Source organism: Mastigoproctus giganteus, chromosome 12, assembly GCF_048544385.1.
Source record: "Mastigoproctus giganteus isolate SK-2022 chromosome 12, ASM4854438v1, whole genome shotgun sequence".
Classification (NCBI taxonomy): domain Eukaryota; kingdom Metazoa; phylum Arthropoda; class Arachnida; order Uropygi; family Thelyphonidae; genus Mastigoproctus; species Mastigoproctus giganteus.
The window spans coordinates 37,946,787-37,963,145 of NC_143586.1; the positions used below are offsets into that span (position 1 = coordinate 37,946,787).

Below are 16,359 nucleotides of genomic sequence, written 5' to 3' on the forward strand. Positions count from 1 at the left end.
CTGAGCAAGAGGAAGAATCCCATCAGCATTGAGCATGCTCAAACCATTCAAGGCTTTATACACCTCTATCAGATCACCTCACTGGTGCCTAGTCTCCAGACACTGTAATTTGCAAAACTTAACCCTTTCTTCGTAAGAGCACCCCTTTGTTCCATTCACTAATCTTGTTGCCCTTCTCTGTACTCGTTCCAGCATCCCTACATCCTTCTTGAAATGAGGCCTCCAGACCTGTATACAGTACTCTAGGTGTGGCCTGACCATTGCTATACAAGGGGATAATCACCTCCTTATCCCTGCTAGAAAAATTCCTATATATCATCGACAATACACCATGAGCTACTCTTGCAGCCTGTCTGCACTGCTCAGAAAACTTCATATCTACCTGCACAACCACCCCCAGGTCCCTTTCATTCTCTACCACTGTCAGTGTAGTACCACAGAGTTGATACGTTGTTCTGGGGTTGCTGTTTCCCATATGTAGTACTTTACATTTGTCAATGTTAAACTTCATTTGCCACCTCTCAGCCCATCTGCTCAACCTTTCCAGATCCTGTTGCAGTAACATAATGTCAGTAATGTCCTTGACAACCCTGCCAACCTTCGTATCGTCTGCAAACTTGGACATTAAGCTTGATATACCATCATCAATATCATTTATAAATACAGAAAACAATAATGGACCCAATACTGAACCCTGAGGGACTCCACTAATAACATTAGTCCACGATGAGCATTAGTCCATTGATTACCACTCTCTGTCTTTTCCCCCTCAACCACCCCTTTATCCATAGCAGCAATTTGCCTCCAATGCCACACTGCTCCAATTTGTGCAGCAGTCTTCCATGTGCAACAGTATCAAAAGCCTTTCTAAGATCCAAGTATATAATATCAAAGTTATTCCCTGAACTGTTATTCCCAGTTCTTTTGTGACTGCATCATAGTATCCAATCAAATTGGTCAGGCAAGACTTCCCCTTAACAAAACCATGCTGTGTCTGAGCTATAACTGAAGTCTTGTCTAGATGATCCTGCAGTGCTTCTTTAACCAGTGCCTCCATTAATTTTCCGGGAACAGAAGTTAAACTAACAGATATATAATTACTTGTGTCGCCTTTTGATCCTCCTTTGTGAATTGGGGTCACATTTGCACATCTCCAGCCCATGGGTACTTCCCCTGAGTCCAAGGAAGCTCTCATAATTATGGCTAAGGGTTTGCTTACTTCCTTTGCTGTCTCCTTTAATATAACTGAACTGGATAGATCCCATCCACCCCAGGTGCCTTTCTTGTATTTATCTTCAACAATTTCTCCTCTACTTTACTCTCAGTTATTACAAGATTCTCTAGCTTACTGCCAGAGTTGAATACATCTCTGGCATTCCCCTCGCTGAATAACTCCTCATGTGTGAATGTCGATGCAAAATATTCATTTAGTTTGTTAGCTACCTGAGCAGGATCATCAACAGTTGACCCATCGATATCAAGTGGACCACTCTGATTCATCCCCTTCCTTCTAGAGTTTACATAAGTAAAGAACTCTTTGCTGTTTTTCTTTACATCCCTTGTCAAAGATCTCTCGTAATCCGCCTTTGCTTGCCTAACCTCCTTTGTAACTTGGTTACAGATCAACTTGTATCTATCATAGGCTTCTGTGTCATGTGTTAATTTGTATGTATCCCATGCATTTTTCTTCTCTGCCATATGTCTCATTAGTTCATCTGACATCCACTTAGGCCTAAACCTTGAACAATATTTCTTAGTTGGTATGTAAAGCCTAGTAGCTTCCAAGATAAGTTCTTTGAATGCTTCCCATTTTGAATTTGAATTACTGAAACACATTCATAATCATGCTTTGAAAGTGCCAAAATCATCCCAACAAATTCTATTATGTGTGTGCAGCTCTTTCCTAACTAAATCACAATGGTGTATAATCAAGACAGGTATTCAAAAAATTACGTTATACTTTGGTTGTCCTCTAGGTGACCGTTATTAGACCATTACAGTTCTCCTCTAGGAGAAATATAATGTGAATATAACTGGATTAAAAAATAAAGTTTAAGACTGTTTATCTGAACCTGGACACAGTGATGAGACCAATCCAGCATGATTAGCATTAGCATTAGTTGAGGCATATGATGCAAAAAAGCAAGCTTATACAGCATCTGCCAAAAAAAAAAAAGAAAAAAAGAACCTTCTCATTTCACCCATCCGGTCACTCCAAATGTTTGTCTAGTTCAGCCTTAAATTTATTTAAGCTATCAACTTCCACAACAATAGATGGAAGTCTATTCCAGCAATCAACTACCTGCTGGCTAAAGGCAAACTTCTGCACATCTATTCTACAACTGTCTTCCCTGAATTTGAATCTATGTCCCCCCTCAGGTTCTTAATCTGAGCAAGCAGAAGTATCCTATCAGCATTGAGCCAGCTCAAACCATTCAAGGCCTTGTACATTTCAATCAGATCACCTCGCAGGTGCCTAGTCTCCAGATGCTGCAACTTGCACAACTTAAGCCTTTCTTCGTAAGTGCACCCTCTTTGTTTCTCTCACCAATCTCGTTGCCCTTCTCTATACTCGTTCTAACAACTCTATGTCCTTTCTAAAATGAGGCCTCCAGACGTGTATGCAGTACTCAAGGTGTGATCTCACCACTGCCTTATACAAAGGGATAATCACCTCCTTGTCTCTGCTAGCAAAATTCCTATATATCATTGACAAAATTCCATGACCTGCTCTGGCAATCCCTCTGCACTGCTCAGAGAACTTCATATCTGACTGCACAATTACCCCCAGGTCTTTTTCATTCTCTACCTCCCTGAGTGTAGTACCACACAGCTGGTACGTTTCTCTTGGGTTACTGCTACCCATATAGTACTTTGCATTTATCAATGTTAAAGTTCAGTTGCCACTTCTCAGCCTATCTACCTAACTTTTCTAGATCCTGTTGCAGTAGCATACTGTCTTTAGTGTCATTAACAACTCTGCCCACCTTTGTATCATCTGCACACTTGGACATTAAGCCTGATATACCTTCATTGATAAATACACAAAACAACAATGGATCCAGCACAATGGAGACCCTGGGGGACTCCACTAATAACATTAGTCCACGTAGAGCCATGTCCATTTACTACTACTACTCTCTGCCACCTCCCACTCAACTATCCCTTTATCCATTGCAGCAACTTGGCATTAAGGGCAAGTTGCATATAATGCCAAGTTGGCATTAAGGTACGTAATAGTTGTTAGTAAGGTATCATTAGTGTACTTCTGAAACAAACATAAACCGTTTTCATTTGAAAAAAAAAAGCAAACAAACACAATGGTTGTATGCGATGGTCACTTTTCGATAGGCGCATTTAGCAACTTGGCATTAAGGTACGTAATAGTTGTTAGTAAGGTATCAGTAGTGTACTTCTGAAACGAACATAAACCGTTTTCATTTGAAAAAAAAACAAACAAACACAATGGTTGTATGCGATGGTCACTTTTCAATAGGCACATTTAGCTGTACAAGGGTAGTTATGTGTCACATCTCTTGCAAATAATGACAAAAGAAATAACATTCATAAGAGTTATTTAAAAAAAAAAAAAAATCTGAGGCAGAAAACAGCAATTTTATACAATAGAAGTTTAAGAAAAAAAATGTTCAATAATAAATTCATTATCAGAAAATGAAAAAAGGAATAAATGAAATGGGAATGGATATTTTGGTACTTAACTTTGTAATTTTGGCCATTTGTTATCAAAGATCTGCATATTGTATGGCTGCTGCTATTATTTCCATAAATTAATGGTAACAATGTAACTAATAACAACAATGGCAGATTCAAATAATTTTAATCTTATAATGGAACAACAGATAAACACCACAAAAATAATTTACAACGTTCTACATTTTTATTGAAAAGAACTGCATATCAAGTCATAATTAAATGACAGAGACCATATAGCTTTGAAAATAAGTGTACACCGTAGTACAAAATAATGTACTGTGGTGTAGTACACTTATTTTCAAAAAAAAGCCAATGTCTGATTTAAATGTCCTATAATTGTCACATTCTTGCTAGTCCACATGGATTAACAAATATCAGGTAGCCGAGTGGGCAAGCACACGGGTGCATAAGTAACCATGCCTTGAGTGACCGGGATTCAAGCCTGTGACTGCTAAATACGGTACGGTTTCTTGTATTCTATCTATCTTGTGAATTCCTCTGACCGTTTTGTCGTCCCGGAGTATAAACAGGAAAATTTATTTATTTATTAACAAATATCTTGCAAAATTTTATGCAAATATGGACATGAATTGACTCTTCAATTGGTGCAGTTAAAGCCAGAATATACACTGGTACACAGCAGTGTGTATTCTGGATTTTGCTTGCTGGTACATAGCATAAACATGATTGAGCTACATAAATTGAATGAAGAATGCAGCAAAATTCACTAGAAGTACAACTTCGTGGTGTTTATTCAAATGCACATTTGCAAAGTCATGTCAAAGCATGTTTTCCAAAAACAACTTATGTGCATGTGAATAAACACCATGAAGTGGTACTTCTCATGAATTTTGCTGCATTCTTCATTCAATTTATGGAGAATGTGGCCAAAATGCTAGCGCAACAGCATAATTATTTTCCAAGAGATATCCTCAGCGGATGCAAATATTATATACCACAGTTATGATTGTTGTGAATCACTTTATGCTAACTGGAAGCATGATGCACATAAAAGAATACAAATGTGTACAAAATTTGGAACATGTTCGTTAAGATGATGTTGTGGCCTTCTTCCCATCACATCCAATTCACTGTGTCTAGGAAGCTTCTTCCACATGTGGAATCAAGCACACACAGATCTGGACAATCCTTTGAAAGAACGAACTGCATTCCTATCAATTTTTTTTTTCACAAGGCTTGTATGAAGATGATGGTATAGATGCTTGGAGTATTGTAATTTTCTGTCAAACAAGGTACAAGAAAATCCCAGTTTCCTCAGCAATATCCTGTGAACTGACAATGCCGCCTTCACTCAAAATGGCTTCACCAACTAGGCTCCTATCTATCAAATCCAATATTATTACAGAAATACCACTAGGTGAGATGGTCTGTCAATGACTGGTGTGGCATTTGATAAGATGAAGCTATCAGTCCAGTTTTTCTTGATGGCACACTGACTGGTTAAAAAGTTCCATAAACATCAAAGCTTGACGTCTTTGTTTCCAGCACAAATGGTACCCCACCAATTGTACTATACAATTTTGTATGGTGGAGCAGCCAATATAATAGTGGGTATACGACACATTTAACAAGTCATGTATAGGATATGGGTGGGGAGGTGTCTTAGCCACAAAATCTGCCCTTTAGACTGTTTCTTTTGGAGTTTTGTTAAACCACCCATTGACAATTCATACCATCTCAAAAGGAGAACATGTAATGCATAATGCATGCACTGAACTTAACAACATTATTCTAAAGAATGTTCATTCTCTAAAGCATGTTGGTTCCCTTTCAAAACTACCCTGCCTACAGTACTTTGTATAAACAACGTAGAATATTGAAAATTATTTTTGTGATGTGCATCTGCTGTTTTGTTACAAGATTAAAATTATTTGAATCTGCCATTATTATTAGTCACATTGTTACCTTTAATTTGTGGAAATAATAGCAGCAGTCATACAATGCTATTGAACATTCTTTAGAATAATGTTGTTAATTTCAGTGATTTTTCTTACTGCAAAGTTAAGCATCGAAATATCTATTCCCATTTCATTTCTGACCTTTTCTTTATTTCCCGTAAAGGAATTTATTGAATTAACCTATATTCACCTATCAAAAAGTGACCATCACATATGACCGTTGTGTTTGTTGGACTTTTTATTCAAATAAAATTGGTTTACATTTGTTTCAGAAGTACAACGATGATGTTTTTAGACTAAACCAAGGACAAGAAATAACTTTCCCACTGAGAAAAAGCAGTTGATTAGGAAATATTTAAATTTATAAATCTTCACATCTAAACAGTAATACTTGGTCCAACCTTAACATAAAATTCTAAAATTTCAGTGCAAATATGACAAAAAAGTCCAAATGATAAATAGCCTAAACCTAAAAGCCAGATAGACCCAAGTGCATTTTAATTGAAATACCCTGTAGAATAAAAGTTAATCACATAAAAAATTTTAAAATCTTTTAATTCTCAGTGTTTAATTTTCACTGGACTGCCCAATCACATCACAGCACGAATTTAGTATTAGCAAACACCCTACTTCAGGAAACTACAGGAAAGTTTTTCCAAACAGACTAAATTACTGTATGACCTGCCAAAAATTAGTATTACTATGGCTGAGTTTAATGTTTGGTACTCTACTGTGTGTGCGCATTAAAGAGAAAATTAACAATGAAACAATTGAAGGTTGTTTTACTGTTAATTTTGTAATTATATTTTACAGGTATTTTTTTATTATTTTATAAGATAAAATAATAGCTGGATAAAATATCAAATATATAACATATAGAATTGACAAACATTTTCATATTATGGTTTCCCCGTGCACTGAAGTTCATACAACCACAATATATTGTCCGTAAATTGTGCATGTTCTCTGGTTGGTTTTTCTGTTTTTCTGGAAGAAAAACTAGTTTCTGGCAGGAAAATGCCCTGAGGACTTTCATATCTGAGGAATATTTCCAAACCGCTGTTTTCTGAAATGTTGATATTTTCTTGCTGGCTGACTGACAATGAAAAAAATCTTAGATTGTGGAGGAGAAAGTATTATCCTATCCTGTTATTAATACAACGTTTAGAAAACTGAATTTTCAAGAGAAGCAAAAATTAAAATAAATAAATTAATGAACATTACACAGCCATTATAAATTACATTAAGATTCATTGATGAAACTATATAAAATGAAAATTTCAATATTCTTGTAAATTCTTTAATTATGATTTTCATTTTTTATAGGAACCAAGCTTGTAGCTGTTCCAATTCTGGGTAGTGTTGCTCTTTGTGTTGGAGCTATAGCCCTAGGTGTTGGAGTTTTTCTTCTTCCTCTTTATGGTGGTGTCGTAGCTTATAAGAAAATGAAAGGAACTACAAAATATCGCCGTCTTCCTGCAGCATTTCGAAGACTATATGAAATGTGGGATGATATGTGGAATGAAGAAGAGGAGAACCATTATGAATAAGGGAATCACTGAAGGTTGTGCAATATCTCTGCCATCACAGGAGAAAAATCCTCCCTTTTTCTCCATGCCATGGTGAAGAAAAACTGTTTCATTTCTTATTGACCTCCTTGTAAACTTGAATGAGAATTATTACTTGTTTTATTAATTATATAATTGCACACTTGCACAGGAATACTTCATGTTTGCACTGCTGATGTCAGATTTCATTAGAATTTCTGAACTATTTTGAAATATATATTTGGTGCCGAAAATCCATGTATTTACATTATATATATATTGAATGTACCAAACTGCAGGTAGTCAGAATGATACAAATTACTGAAAAGCAACTCTGAAAGAAGATTAGACATGTAATGTGTTCAGGACCACTTTATACATGTGAGTCATTGATAGAAAACTGAAAAAAAAGGCAAAAATTTTAAATCTACCAAGATTGCTGTATATTTAAACATTTCTTGTATAATGTAACCCAAACACTAATTCTGATGTTTTGCACTGATTGTTAAAACCAATGCACTCCATTATATTCTTATTCTGTATATTGCACATTCAGCATTCTAAGCTTAAGCTTGTATTATAATCAATATAAAAACAGTCCAGGCAAGTTTTCCAAATTTTAGTGCTTTCTTTTGATATAGTATAAACATTCCATTTCAATACTAGTTTTGATACTTGCTTGCTTTCCCAAATCTGCATTGTAGAGCAGCAAGTATTATTAATTACATGTTTTCCAGTTCCTTTTCAAACAGCTATTTCTATCTTGTTGGATTTTTGTTAATATACTATAGGCATCCATTCAAAATACCATAATACCATAACAAGACTAATCCTATATTATATTTTACCTCTAAATGCATTACAATATAAAGGTATTTTGCAGACACAAAATGAAAGTCTGAGCAGGCACACTAGAATTCATGGCACATTTTGGCCTCAGCTGCCCTTGTGCCCTTAAACACCAATACCAATACTAGAATTCTGTTCATTGAATTCTGGATCCTGCAGTTTTCAAGCCCTTCACTAAATTTCATTTCAATAAGCATAAATGATAAAATGTAAAATATTAAAAAGCAAGCTTTAAATAATTATAATAGGAAGGTATAAACCTGATTAAATGATTCAAATGTTCATATATTTATCAACAATTCAATGGCTGTTGTGCGTTAACCCACTGTTTGGCATGCTTGATATATTTTATATATATCATAAACAGAAAATGCGCCAATTTAAATACCTATTAGAATTACATCAGTGTGAATTTCAGTATTCCTCTTTTATGGTATTAGCTTTCAATCTCCATTATTAATTAGTTTTTAATTGGAAAAGAAGTTTAGTCATTAAAAATTCTTGATGGCACCATTTCTGTCAAAAAACATTCCTTCTTATGGTAACTTTCCATAGAGTTTCAGTTTACTTCATTTGTTGCCCACTTTGCTACCTGATCTTTGGCTGTACAGTAGTAGGAAATTTTATTTATTTTTTTTTTATAACAATACCATTGTTTCTAATGATATTTTTTGATCTTATTATATGTTATTTTCATCTTAATGTCAAAATTAAGAAAAAAATTTCGAGTTTCCTATTTGATTTTTTTTTTTTTTTTTTTTTTTTTTCACAAAAAACTGATTGGTGAATTTATGAATATAAGTAATAAATTATAAAATTTCAATAGAATGAAATATAATACAATTAAATTATCAACCATGAATTTAAAATGTCATCAATTTGATAATATTTCTTTTTTTCCAGTTAGGTTGTCAACTATATCAAATATAATAATAATAAGTACAATAAAATTAAAGTATGTCAGAGTTCTTCAGCACAATATTGTATTTATAAAAAACTAATGATTTGATTATTTTGAAATGCAAATTATTTTGTATAAGTATGGAGCTAGACAGCTTTGTGTTACAGAAGTTAAATAATGCACAAGTAATACAAAATCGTTTATATGTACAAAGCAATAGTAGTGAACCAAAGGATACCTCATACTGTGAGGCAAATCACATCATGCTTTGTTTAACAATGTAAAATATGTGAGATGGGTAATCCCATATAAGCAAATTGCAACAAGTTGTAATTTATTAATACAAGGTTATCCATATACACCTTTCAGTATCTTTCATGTGAAAACTCAGTTTTCAGCTTTTACACTGAAGGCGCCTAGTTATCCACTAATTAACCTTCTATTGCTAACATGGCACCTGACAGGGGCACCAACTTTTAAAATTTTTCTGTTTCTTTTTTTTTGTTATTTATAAATAAAATTGAATCATCCCATGTACTTTTCCCAAAAATGTTCTCTAACTGGTTATACAGTATTTTCTGTTTTCATTTTGTTATACTATGAATTATGAAACATTCAATTTTTGTTTGGAGTTAACGAGATGCCAGGTGAGCAAAAGCATCTGCCTTTCATCTAGGCAAATGCCACTACCACATGATATCTGTGATATCTAATTTTGCCATAGACCTTTGATTTCATCAGATAATCATGAACAGCTGACAAAAATACATATTATGTAGACATTCATACTGCAGCTTCCAGATGCCAAGAAAGTGTCTGTGTTCATTTCAGGTATCAATGATCCTGAAAATTCTAACAAATACAATAAAAACTTTCTTTATTGTTATTATTGCTTCTCTTGTTTATTTTTGTTTGATATTTTTAAACTGGGTTTGGCAAATCATAATTAATAGATCACCATTTTTAATTAAGTAAAAAAGTGAAAAATCAACTGTTTATAATTTAAACGAAAAGGGCTTCTCTTGTTTATTTTTGTTTGATATTTTTAAACTGGGTTTGGCAAATCATAATTAATAGATCACCATTTTTAATTAAGTAAAAAAGTGAAAAATCAACTGTTTATAATTTAAACAAAAAGGGGTATCAAAAAGATACCGTACAGGTGTCTTGTTAAAATTAAGGATGCAAGTAATAGAAGATTAAAGTAGAGTATTGCTGAAACAGTTTATCTGTCTGGGCGATGGCATTCACTGAAAATAACAGTGTTTGGGAGTGAGGTGCCACTGGTGGTGTCCCACAACTGTGCAACTGAAAATAACAGCAGCATACTTTTCTTCATTGGAGCAATACCATTTCAAGGATAAGAGTGAGGTAACTTTTCAAGATTTGCTTTGCAATATCCGTAGCCAAACAGTAGCAGGCATGCAGTAGCACACACTCTTTGAATAGACAGGAGGTTTAAGCCCTTGACTGATAAATATGATCGATCTGCCAACCCACACTGGACCAGCGTGGCAGATTATGGTCCATTTCCCTCTACATGAATCATTGAGAGGCTTCCTTCCTTCAGTGGGTTGATAATGGCTGCAGTTTACCTTTATCTTTATGAGATGCCACTGTAATTTTGCTGTATATATAAACAATGCTTTTGCACTACTTGTATATTAGTTATAAAAATTATTTTAAACAAAATGTAATTCTTGAACTTATATTTCAAGCAGGATGTTAATGACTTTACTAACATAATAATCAAATATCTTCAGTACTTTTATCTTTTGATAAATTGGTATGAAATACCAAAATGGAATAATGAGATGTCTTACAGTGGTCCAAAAAAGTGAAAAGTACATTACAGTAAAGAATGAGATACATTACAGTAAAGATTCAGAATGATCAATAATAAAAATTCTTGAGGGCCTACTGGCATAAACCATAGAAAATATATATATATTAAAATAAACAAATTCAAGTAGTTTATTTGTTTATATTTAAACATAAAATTGTATATTTCATTATGAATAAAATAAGAACAAAGTAGTGGTTGCAAATGATTGGTCTTTTATAAAATGTATCACTTTTGAGGTACAGAGAGATATTTTGAAGACTGTGCTGGGGCATTGTAGCCACACCCCAGCATAGTCCTCAAGAAATCCTAATGTGAGCCTCACATCAGTTGCCATTATTTATGCCTGGTCAGCTCTGCCAATGCAAGGTTGTTGAGACACAACATTGTCTTGTTACTATTATATTTCGCCCAATTTCTCCATGATAGTTATGGATAACTTCATGCTGGTTCCTGTAAGACTGTTATATGCTGCATATTTCTGCTAGGGAGGGTCAGGAGGAATTTGAGAAATTTCCCAATATCCATATTCCATACAGGAATGAATAAAATCCAGAACTCAGCAAATAAACTCAGAACAAAAGGCATATTATTGGAAAATAAAACATCAACAGACAGTATTAATAAGACATATATGGACAAAACTGGTCTTCATCTGGAACAGTTGCCTTGTCAATCCCTTAAATACCTTGTCCAAGAAATGGATGTGCCAAACAGTGCTGTGAGAATGGCAAACAATTTTTAAAACTGTATCTCTTCAGAGCAATGGTAACAGTCACCCACAAGAATCCATAGCCAGGGTCAAGTTCTACAAACAGCTCCTTCAGTCAATTCACCCAGAATTGATTTTTTTGCATGGTTTTATTTGAATAGATATGTGAACCCCAAATATAACAAATTCTGGAGATCAGAAACCCACATCTTGTGTAAGAAATTCCTTTCTGCTATATAAAAGTGGGTGTTTGGTGCACTTTTAGTATGAGGAGGATTATTAGGTTAAAAGATTAATTGCCTCTTTAAAGAGGCATTTAACATTTTTTTAGCAAAATGCATTTCCTTTAATAATGGTAAATGAGCATTGCTGTACTGTATTTCTGCAGTCACACTATCAGTGAAGTTGAAAATGCCAATATAGTGACAAGACCAGTAAGCAATATGCTACTTGCTACCATTGTGGCAGACATGTCCCAACACAATCCTCAAAAAAATCTCTCTGTATAATGTATATCAGGTATGACTAATTTTTTAACATACCTGAACTTATACAGCCAAATGAACATTTTTCTCTTCAAAATTGTCACCTCAAGACACTGTACTTATTCTAACAGTACTTTCAAAACTTTTTAGTCTCCAGTTTTGAACTCATTTCAGGAAATGAGTACCATTCTTTTGAATATTATTATGGTAGAAAATCTTAATGATTTTGGAAGAAGAGTCAATTTTTGAAAACAGCTAAAATGATTTATCAATTCTGGTGAATACTAATGAACATTATATGTAGGTTAATCTACCATGTACAGTATAAGTAGCAACAAAATCCTCTGGTTTGTATGTAACTATGAGCAAACTAAGTTTGTTATTTATCTATCTGCCATTTACTTAAAATATATATCTGAACATAATGCAATACCAGAGAAATGTGTTCATTTCAGTCAGCTGCCTCTTAGTATTAGTAGTGGCAAATTATGCAAGGAAGCAAAATTATAGAGCATCAACAATAATAAAAAAAAAAAAACTTCCCACATCATCTATCCTCTCTAATAATTTGTCTAATTCTTCCTTCAATTTCCTCAAACTATTCACTTCTACAACACCATATGGAAGTTTATTCCAACAATCAATCAAACTAACCTCTGGCTGAAAGAAAATTTCCACACATCTATCCTACAACCTTGTCTCATATCTGTTTCTCCTTCCTGGCTGAAAACTTTTTGCTGCTTTTTACTCTATCAGAGGCTTCTTTTTTTTTTTTTTTCTTTCTTTTTTTGAGATTTTGAGCACTCTTATCCCAAAACAGGCTGCTATTACAGCCTCTCATCTTAAATAAATGGCAGTTTAATGTTTGGTGAAGGTAGGCCACCTGGGCAATTCATTGTGAAGGCAGTTTGTTCCACTAAAACCAATAAGACCATTGCATTAACTATATGTGTTGAAATTGTGCTGGCTAACACCTAAAAGGGCAAGTTAGCCCTTCTAAATTCTTATAATTTAGTTAGTAGGCAAATGTCTTTCTTTTTTTTCAGATTCTAATTACATTCTGCACATATCTGTTTTCACTATATACTATTTTACTTTAAAATCTGTAAATATTTAAATCAGTTTTTTAGGTTCTGATTATAAAGGAATTAAAGTGAAGAATTAACTTTGTTTTCATTTCCCAGAATTTAGACTATCCCACAATTTGAACATTTTCTTTTTCACCAGTCCCCAGAAAAATATTTTACAGTAAAAATACAAATAATGGATTTTAACTGTAAAATAAAAGAGAATAAACCAAATATTTAAAATAACATGAAATGGTAATATAAAAATTAAAAAAAAAAAGGTAATTTTACCGTTCATATAATTAAAAAAAAAAGTGAATGGTGAAATGAACAGATCGTATGAACGGATCACAATAATGAATGGGTCCGAAATGAACAAAGCAATAAAAAGATCTGGTTTGCCTATCACTACCCTGGTGTTACCGTTCAGGTGATGGGCTTGCTCTACAATAGGGATCTTTGGTGCCAGTGGTGAGTTATTAAAGTCAGAGGATCTGTATATTCATAAACTACCTGCTGTTATTTTTCAAAAATAAGTACGCACCGGGCAAGTATTTTTTGTGGGTTTAATGCATTTAGCATGACTACACTAACTCTTTGCTTTAAAATTATATTGGAACATGGATATACCTAACCATCTTCATGGTAATTTTCATAGTGATACCCTGTTGGAATGATTGAATGAAAGGTTACTGACCCCTGCCTTAGCCTACTAAATCCTTACCATGCTGCAACTACATTTGTCACTTATGTGTGGCTCTGTATCTTTAAAGAACAATGAAGACTGGTTAGTGTGGGTGGTGATTTTTAAAATTCCCCTTATTCTCAAAGACTATTCAAGCAGCCAGCGAAGAAGCACTTGGGGTAAAAAGAACAGCCAATAACATACCTGTTTTGGACATAAGATGTACGAGGCATCATCAAAAATTCGGGGACTGAACTATTTAGGAAACAAAGCTTACCAGCTACCCAGATTGATCTCCTTTGGAGTAGTCTTCTTAACTCTGCAACTTCTAGAAGCATTCCTAACAGGCTTCTTTCAGAATTGCTAATAGTTCTTGTATCATGTTGTGAATAATTTCCTCAGTCATTGCAAATTTGTGACCTTTCAAAGGTCAGCTTGAGAAAAAAAAAATAATAATAATAAAATCGCAGGAAGCTAAATCCAGTGAGTATGGAGGATAAGGGATTGAAACAAAGAGTCCTTCACTGTAGAGAGCCTTAAGAAATTCCTAAAAGGAAAATGGTGAGTGTGCAGAAGTATTTTCATGACACAAGCACTAATTCCCTGAAGCACTTTTCCAGCAATGTCTGAATAGCATTGTGCAATCACTGTAGAACTGTTTCACAATATTCCTGATTGATACTTTGACCTTGCAAAACAAATTTAATGAACAATGCCCTGTGAGAAAAAAAAAAAAAGAAAAAAAAAAAAGATAAATAGGACAATTATAATTGATCAAGATAATCATCTTTCTTTTTTCCGGCCTTGGAGAAGCAGAATCTTCCACTAAAAGGATTGGACTTTTGTTTCCAGGTCACAGAAAAACACACACACTTCATCACTAGTAATAATGGAAAAAATAAAGCATGGATCAGCAGCACACTGAAAAAGATCGTAACATACAAGAACTTGCCACCCTCTGTTGATTAACAGTAAGGATGTAAGGCACAAACTTGGTTGAAATACATTGCATTCCCAAATGTTATGTTAAAATTAAATGATGTCCTATATGAAATACCAAATTCCATTAGCAACTTCACAGATAGTTAAACGCTGATCACTCATCAGATTACGAACATGAGTAATTGAATCATTTGTTCTTGAAGGTGAAGGGTGCCCACAGCAAGGATCATCTTCGACCAACAAATGACTCTCCTTAAACTTGGAAAATTGCTGAAAGCCTATGAACAACACATAGCAGCTTTTATTTTAGGGAAAAGTGCATCAGAAACCCAAGAACTGTTTTTAACATTTCATTTCTGAAGCACTTTTCCCTAATTTGAAGCAAAATTTGGTGAAAGTTCACTGCAGAATCATTTGTTTTAAAACGTCTTCTATTCAGTGCTCACTAATTCAAACTGACTGCAGATAGCCAGGTGATTTGTGCATTACTGTCTAGATGAGTCGTTAAATATGCTGTGACATGTCACAACATAATTTGGTGACACATCTAGACATACTGCAATTTGCAATATGTCCTAGTTCTTATGTTCATAAGAACTAGGACATATTGCAAATTGCAGTATGTCTAGAACTAGGCCATATAACTTCATAGTCCTATATGAACTAGTAGTTGTTGGTGACTCTATTGTCAGGGAAACGGGAAACATGCTTTGTAAAAAGGATAGGTGGAACAGGACCAGGATATGTCTGCCAGGGGCAAAGGTTGATGACATTGTAGAGCAGATATCATCTTTTAAGGGCACAAAAGGTGATATAGTTGTACACGTTGGCACTAATGATATTAAGAGTAGGAGACCGGCGGAATTACTTAACAAGTACAGGTCACTGTTGAAAAAAAGCCGTGAATTAGGGTTGAATTTGAAAGTGTCTGCAATTCTGCCCAGACACGATAGGAGGGAGTATATGATGAGAGCCCCGTCGATCAATTCAGCCCTGGAAGGATTGTGCAAGGCTCAAGGGGTAGAATTTTTTTCAGCCTGGTCTGTACTTGTTAACAGGAGAGACTGCTTCTACAGGGATGGGATACACTTAAATAGAAAGGGTGCAAGAACGTTTGCTGATGCTATCGAGGCAGTGTTAGGTGGGTCGGAAAACTGCTAGATTGGGGGGATACAAGGACTAATAGATTAACAGTAACCACTGGCAGAGGTGAAAGTGATTCTTGCACTGCTTCTATTGGAATGAGCCGCAGCCTGGAAAATAAGAGGCAGGATAGTTCAGAGACTGCTGGGAATCATTGGGGTACAAATAAACACACAGGTTGTGTTAGGGTAGCTAAGAAAAAGAACAGGTGCATGTATACTTGCGTGTACAACAATGCTAGGAGTTTAGTAAATAAATTTGATGAATTTTAGGTATTGCTCAAAACATCAAAGGCAGATATTGTGGGGATTTCAGAGACGTGGTGTCACACAGATATAAGGAATGCAGAACTGGAATTTGGGGAGTACAATGTCTACAGAAAGGATAGACAGGATTGGAAGGGAGGAGGGGTTATGCTATTAGTTAAGAAATACATAAAATCCAAGGAAGTGAAGCCAGTCGACATTGCTGGACAGTGCAGTGTCAAGTCAGTTTGGTGTGACATAAGCATTGGGAGATCAAAATTGAGAGTAGGAGTGTGCTATAGGCCTA

At 34.7% G+C, this 16,359-nt stretch overlaps 1 protein-coding gene across 1 annotated transcript in view; it reads left to right on the top strand.

The window, feature by feature from the left end:
- Positions 1–8,376, top strand: part of LOC150076904 (E3 ubiquitin-protein ligase RNF217-like) — a 100,645-nt gene extending 92,269 nt beyond the window's left edge. Inside the window, exon 5 of the mRNA XM_090385587.1 lies at positions 6,960–8,376. Within this exon, the coding sequence (XP_090241713.1) occupies positions 6,960–7,183 (224 nt within the window). The 3' untranslated portion in view covers positions 7,184–8,376. The remainder of the gene's footprint in view (positions 1–6,959) is intronic.
- The last annotated feature ends 7,983 nt before the right edge of the window (positions 8,377–16,359 follow it).